This window comes from Chanodichthys erythropterus, chromosome 5 (assembly GCF_024489055.1).
Source record: "Chanodichthys erythropterus isolate Z2021 chromosome 5, ASM2448905v1, whole genome shotgun sequence".
Lineage (NCBI taxonomy): Eukaryota > Metazoa > Chordata > Actinopteri > Cypriniformes > Xenocyprididae > Chanodichthys > Chanodichthys erythropterus.
Window position 1 is genome coordinate 17904315 of NC_090225.1, and position 7623 is coordinate 17911937.

General features: G+C 37.2%; 1 protein-coding gene across 1 annotated transcript; it reads left to right on the plus strand.

Moving 5' to 3' along the window:
- The first annotated feature begins 2290 nt into the window (after nt 1-2290).
- On the plus strand, nt 2291-6698 carry fgf8a (fibroblast growth factor 8a). Its single transcript, XM_067385280.1, has 5 exons — nt 2291-2322; nt 2414-2450; nt 3092-3272; nt 4915-5021; nt 6373-6698. The coding sequence occupies exons 1-5, from the start codon at nt 2291-2293 to the stop codon at nt 6646-6648; spliced, it is 633 nt and encodes a 210-aa protein (XP_067241381.1). The 3' UTR covers nt 6649-6698.
- The last annotated feature ends 925 nt before the right edge of the window (nt 6699-7623 follow it).

Sequence of the window (7623 nt, forward strand, 5' to 3'; positions counted from 1 at the left end):
TAGAGCTTATCAATAAAATACATCTTTATGGAACAACATTTTGTCTTTGTCTCGATGCATGTGCAAGATTCATATTAGAATCCTTTATGGAACATTATTCATATAGAATAGGGGAGAGCAGGGTGTGTTGTAACATATTTTTGTTTCCATGTCTGTAACACAAACGTTCATATAATATTCCCGTATTTGTCTGCATCAAATGAAAGTAGTTTAGAAATCTACATACCATGCATCTCTAAACTCTGTAAATTACAGTCAGATACAAAGAGTGCTTTTGTTACATCTATTTCACTACTTGTAAAACTGACAGAAAGCATTTTCTGCATTAATTGATTGTGGTAAATAAATTTACTAATTCAAAATAGTTACCACACTGGAAACATTGCATATAATAATAATAATAATAAAACATACCTAAAATACATCAAAAAAAAATAGCATAACAATCCTAAAACGTAACAAAAAGCATGTGTGAATGTTAGTTCACAATTGTTAGTTAATTTATAAAATATAGGCTATATTTAGAATGTTTCTCACACCTGCAACAGTTTTGAGTGGCGCCCTCCTGTGGTACAAAACACTATTGCATGGAATATTTCACAGCTAATATATTCCTCAAATTAGTGCTTAGTTGAGAGTTAAGCATTTAGTATTCACATAGAGTGGTGACAGCGCACACAAAACTAAATATTATGAGCCCTCTAATATCATGCCATTTGTTGGTGACATTTAATTAATCGTTGATTAAGTTTCACTTATAGTTATTCATGCTTTCATCTTCAACGTTCAATTTGACGGGCGTGGGCTATAAAGTAACCCTTTAAAAAACACCCGCGAATAAGGGGGGGACCTCTTTTGAGTGATGGCGGGCCATCAGAATTTACTCAGATGTAGGTTTTTGAAAAGTAACATAATGGAGGGTGGGGTTGACTTATTTTGACGTTTAATTAGTCCAGATTAGAAATAGATTGATCGACTTAATCTGTTTCTTTGCTTGACTAAATGCCCTTTCTGAAGCCTATATGTTCGCACTTCTCAAACTGACAGACATTTTTAAGCATTTTAGGAATAAAATACATTTACATTGCATTTAAACTAAGTATGTGCGTGATTTAGTAGCTACTATAACATAAAATAGCCTAACATATCAGAGGCATACAGACTTTTATGTGAGTTTAAAGAGCGTTGTCAGTGCATGACAAGAAATGGGACACTTCACACCTGTGTTATCCTTCTGATGTTTTAAGGATTTTTCTTTGGAGAAAAAAACCGCTAATCGTCTGTAATCCTTTTAATATGTCTCACACTTTCTTTTTGCAATACACAAGTCAGCAGCAAACCAGTTCTGCAGTCTGCTGCATTGCACAATAGCCTCGGTTTCAGTTTTGAAATCAGAATCAGAACACATTTTAGCTTGATTATTGAAGATTTGGATGTTAGATTATATTTTTATTTGTAATTAGACCTATTATAATTATTTTAAATTATGTCCTGCTCAATGCTGATTATAAATAACCTAATTTGGCTACTCACTAAAATTATGAATGTCCTCTAAACTCCTCAAGAGTGCGTATGGACTCAGGTGAAGCAGGCATATTTAAAAAATGGTTTGGGGTGGGTGTTTGGGTGAGACCCCCCTGCTTTTGTTCTATTGAAAAGGGGGCTTGTTCCTCCAGGACCAACCCTACCATTTTAACCAGGGGTGTCAGCGCGAGCGGGGTTGACATTGGAGACTGACTGGCAATGGTAGAAGAGGAGGGGATAAGAGAGTCCACAGCACTGCTTCTTGAAGAAAGCTCATCAGATGCACTGTCCTGCCTCCTCTGACTGACATTCACTGGATCAAACGTCAAAGGATCTATTTCTGCTGCGCTCCTCACCTTCATGGACAGCACGAGACTTGAGTCTGTATGATTAGGTGCATCACAATCTCTTTCGCTAAAACTTGAAAAGTAAATCGTTTACATGCTGTGAGTTTTGCGTTAAGTGCACTTATTTGTTATTCTCGTTCTTATGAAGGAAATCCAATTAGTGCTTTTACTTGTCAGTGGTCACAGTCTGAAAAAGAAAAAAAAAATATCCTGGACATTTATTTTTTTTTTTTTCCTGCTTCTGAGCAGCAGATCTCGTAATTTGCCAGTTGATCTGTTCATCATATGTTGCGAGTCACAGTTTGGATACTAGCGCAGGACTTTACACATTTTAACTGGAAAACCTGAAAAGAAAAAAAAAAAATTAAAAGCCTGCAAATTACGCAGAATTTTTCCCGAGGCCCTTCCCGTCCATCAACATGAGACTCATTCCATCACGATTGAGTTATCTGTAAGTATATTTGCTTTATTATTTATTTGTTGTCACGCATTAACGGCTTTGCTTTCCCAAGACTAATGTGAGATTTTCTTCTCTTTTGCAGATTCCTTCACCTCTTTGCGTTTTGCTACTATGCTCAGGTATGTGCAACATCTTTAAATATGCTTATTTACTGTCATTTTATTTGATGCTTGAAGCTTTATTATTATTATTTATCGTTAGAGAAACTGTAAAGCATATACTCTCATATATCGATACTTTAATATAGCTAGCTATATAATGCATCCGCACGCGCTCCTAAATTAAGATTTTATATTGTTTAAGCTATATATACAGTTGTTTTGCAAAAACATGCAAGTATAGCCGTTAAATTAAAAGACACTAAAGAGAGGATGTTCTTATCAGATGGGTATCACAGTGGGCGCTGTAACCTGGCAGGTAACACTAACATACTGGCACATGCGCGTGGGCATGAGCGCGTGAAGCAGCCTATGCCAGCCTCGAGACAGTGATGAAACATGTCGTGGGGACATAACAACATAAAGGGCTCAACTTAAGCGTTTAGGGCAATTTGGCTTAAAATGTAATTTATTTTAAGCCACAAATGACACTCAGCGCATTTTAAAATGAAAAGGTTACAGATACATTTTCTCATTGCAAGTGTAGCATATTATTTAAATGATTAGCCTATATGGAGGGGAGTATAATTTATAGGCCCGTATGAACGAATGATGAAGCAATTTGTGCAGGTATTGATTATATGGTATTTAATTTCTGACAGGTAACCATTCAGTCCCCGCCTAATTTTACACAGCATGTGAGTGAGCAAAGTAAGGTGACGGACCGGGTCAGCCGTAGACTAATCCGGACCTACCAGCTTTACAGTCGAACCAGTGGCAAGCACGTGCAAGTTCTGGCTAACAAGAAAATCAACGCCATGGCCGAAGATGGTGACGCGCACGGTAAGAGCATTCTTCTTATTTATCTCACACAAAATCATTAAACTATTTGTGATTCTTTGGAATGATTTTAAATACGTTTTCCGTGTAAATACTTGGCTTATTCAAGAAAAATACGTTGAAGAACACGTTTAATAAGGTTCTTCAGTTGTCCTTTTCAGCTGTATAGGGGGTTAAGTTGACTGTATGGTTCTTTGTAGGTCATAATATTTCATTGTAGGTTTCAAAGCCCCAATATTTAGGATTTCTGAAGAGCTAGAGAATAAAAAGTTCTTTGTGAAACCAGGCTGAAAATGTCCTTTTTGGTTCTAACTGGAACTATATTTGTGTTCCTTTATTTTGTGGATCTTTATGATACACTGCACTTGAATTGTTGGGCATCTGGTCAGTTGGTGAAGTTAAAAAAGCAGTGGAGCGCAAAAAATGTTAAATGGATTCTAGATTGTTGAAGGTGAGTCTCTAGAGAGTCGCACGGGTCTGGAAGAGCCATTAGAACTCATCTTACTTCAACCTTCTGAACATTTCCTGAAGAACGTTCCCCTCCTCTCCCGACCAGCTCAGGATGAAAATATGTCTAGCCGAATTCTGACCCTCGCATTTGCTTTCTACGGTCATTCGGTCCTGTTGACAGATCTAAATAGAGCCTAAATAAAGTATTTCTAGAATCTATAATTAACACGTGTCTTTGGTTTTATAAAATAATACATCAGTGATTACGTCTTATATGAGTTTAATATGACAATTTTTTACAATGATAAGGTTAGTTAAAATAGTCCTCGCAAAAATATCAGATACACTACACACAATTTGTTTCTGTTACATATTTAATTTGTTACTTCACCTAAATCAGATCTCTTTTATTTGTAGCCCTCGTTTATGTGGTTTCGCCACATAAAAACCCAATAATTACCAGCTCTGTTGTGGTATTTTTGGAAGGCTGGCTCTAGCCCTGCATGGTTTTGGTGACATCCATGTCACCTGAGCATGTTGTAGAGACAGCAGGGCTGTTAGTTCGGGCCAGTGCCTGGCTCCGGCTCTGGGCTTGTGGTTAGGCTCTTCACCAGCAGGTTATCTGACCCCCTCCATTTGAACCATAACTCTTTACGATCACTCAGAGTACGGGGGCTGAATCTGAGAATGGCTGCAAGTGCTAATTCTTGGCATGGGGAATATAGATCATGGAAAGACAATGTCCCAGCAAATTGTGATTATGATCTTATAACTGTCATTATACTTTTCATGATTAATAAAAAAAAACCTTTACTTTTTCAAAATGGTGCATTTAACTCAATATTTCACATTTCTTTGTTGTTTATTTGTTGGTACATGGATGACATGATAACAATTCACATATTGTTTATGTACTTGCATAAAAGGTAAAAAGTTGAAAGTCCTGCCAGGAAGTCTTTGGTTCCTTCCAGAAGAATTGAAGTGCACATGTTTTTATCATTCTGCTAGAATTTAAGCTTACATAAATCCTAAAGAGTAGTCCCTTTGGATTTCACATATTTATGCTCGTATGTGTATCTCTATGTGCACGTGTGTTTACTCATGAAGTCTTCCTATTGAAATTTAATTTAGACTTTTTCAAGACACATCATCTAATAAAAAAACCTTTTTTCTTCTTCTTTTTTTTTTTTTACAGCCAAGCTCATAGTGGAGACGGACACATTTGGGAGTCGAGTTCGAATTAAAGGAGCTGAAACAGGCTTTTACATCTGTATGAACAGGAGGGGGAAACTGATTGGCAAGGTATGAGAAAAAGTCATAATAATTATGTCAGTTATGGTCAGTTTACATAATGTATTATAAACTCACACAGCATATGTTTCAGTCATTTTTCTGTTCAGATTGCAAGATTTTGAATGAATGAAAATTAGAAGAACTCATACCTAGGGAGATAAAGACCAGATAAATTCAGAAATTCCACTCATATAGTCATGTAGTAATTTTTAGTGTTCGATTGCTTATAGACATCCCCAAATGTATCATTATCAAGGAGATCGTTTAGAAAATCAAACAAGAGTTTTATATTTTTATTTGTTAGTGGGCACGAGACGTTTCCTGGTTGCAGTAGGTAAAATCGAGTGTGAAGAATGGGATCTTTCTTCCTTTTTTTAGCTGGCTACTCTTGTTCCAATGTGGATTTGTGCCTTCTCCTTGCTGTGAATGGTAATAAAGTGGGATGGAGGTTCGGCCCCCACCTCCCAGCACCCTGCCAGGTGGACCATCTGCTTGGCACCCCTGATCTTATGCTATCTGACATATTGGCCGCCCAACGACAGCCTGCATGAGAGAGGGTTTTTTTCTGTTGTTGTTTTTTATTGGTTGATATGGAAGTGTTTTTTTCTGTTTTGGACTCGACATTTTTAACAGGCCATTTTGTTAAGAGGCTGGGGAAAGGTTTGGACTCCTGGTTTGGCTCCTTACCCCATTTACATTTACTGGCCAGATAATGTTTAAAGGTCCTGATGTTATGAACGTAAAATGATGCGACGCCTATACTAGAAGCCATCTATACCATATACGGTCTTAAAAATAAACATTCTAAAAGGCTTTTTTTTTTTTTTTTGTAGTGATGCCTTAGAAGAACCATTTTGGGTCCCTCAAAGAACCTTTCAATAAACAGTTCTTAAAATAACCATATTGCGAAGAACATTTTAATAACCTTTATCCACTATGAAAGTACCTTTTATGCAGTGGAAGTGTTCTTTATGGAACCACAGATGCCTATAAAGTACATTTACATCTTTTTTTAGAGTGGTTCATCTATTTTTCTAATGTCCTGGAGAAAGTAAAATATTACCGTAACGTTCTGGACTCAACATAATAAGGTTTTATGCCTTTATAATGAACATTAGAAGAACTATTTTTCTCAGAGGATGAATCCGCACTGGTGTTTACTGAAAGGGGAAAGTCATTGGTTTTTGCTGTCATTTCTCTCTCTTGATCTTGGATCGTAATGACTTAAGCATATGCTGTGTGTGCGTATGGGGAAACCCTATGTAAACTGGAGCAGACATTTTCCAAAATACTTTTCGATAAGCTTCATATTTCCCATCAATCAGGAGCTAAAAATTTTGTCTTTGTCTTGTCCTCACAGAAAAACGGTCAGGGGAAAGACTGCATTTTCACAGAGATAGTCCTGGAGAACAACTATACAGCTCTACAGAATGTGAAGTACGAAGGCTGGTACATGGCCTTCACACGCAAAGGCAGACCCCGCAAGGGCTCCAAAACCAGGCAACACCAGCGGGAAGTCCACTTCATGAAGAGGCTGCCCAAGGGACACCAAATCGCAGAGCACAGACCCTTTGATTTCATCAACTACCCTTTCAACAGACGGACTAAACGCACCCGCTACTCAGGAGAGCGTTGAAGAGTGAAGCCGGAGAAAAGGAGAGGACAGAGAGCGAGAGACTTTCTCAAACAATGAACAGACTCCTCTTGTGGACTCCTAAAACATTTTTTTGTACTGAGCAACAATATACCTAACCTTTAGTTTTTTATGAATTTTCTAAAATAACAAAAAATAAGGAAAAAAAAAAACATCTCAAGAAAAAAAAAGAGATCTATTTTTGTACCCCTGACTTTTAGTACTGATGTGTAAGAGTATAGAAAAGCGAAGCACGGGACGAATAAGTGCTGACATTTTAGTAGTGCGTGGACTTCATCCGTCTTTCCGCTCTTGTTCTGCTTTGGTTTCATTTGATTTCGATGGTTTTAGAGTAATTTATAACTCTTCGTATTGCTGCTCAAGGGGACTTGAAGGGCCTGAGAGAATGCACTGACAACACAAGGCTGTATTCGGTTACACAGGCAGCCGGGGCACCTCTCGACCACCCAGCGATAAGATACCCAGCTCATCTCTCAGTAACCTCTCTGGTTCTTGATTCTGGAACTCTCTGGAGATAAACACGGTTAAAGCAAACAGAGCTTTAAATGCATATTTAAATGTGGCAGCTACATTTTGATTATCGCAGGTTTCCAACCGTGGTTTAAACTGTAAATTCCAAGGTGTATAAATGCATTGTATGGACTGTAGGAAAAGCTTTTGTTCTTTGTTGCATTTTGTTTGTCTGTTTTTTTTATACAAATATAAATATATTTTTATTTGAGGATGTGTAAAATAATTTTAATGATGGAAATATTTATTTAAAAACCTGTAATAAATTTACCTTAGGATACTGACGTCTCTTGCATTTTTGTTTTAATGCGCTATTCAAAATTTGTTTGCAAAATTGTCTTTCCCTACCCTTCTTTAGTCTGTGAAACACAAAAGATATTCTGAAAAATGTTTGAACGCTTTTGTTTATACAATGAGAGTCAATGGGGTCCAAAATGCCACTGGACT

Coding starts and splice junctions, on each gene's coding strand:
- fgf8a (XM_067385280.1), top strand. CDS start 2,291: ATGAGACTCATTCCATCACGATTGAGTTATCT. Junction 2,451..3,091: donor CGTTTTGCTACTATGCTCAG/GTATGTGCAACA, acceptor AATTTCTGACAG/GTAACCATTCAGTCCCCGCC. Junction 3,273..4,914: donor CGAAGATGGTGACGCGCACG/GTAAGAGCATTC, acceptor TTTTTTTTACAG/CCAAGCTCATAGTGGAGACG.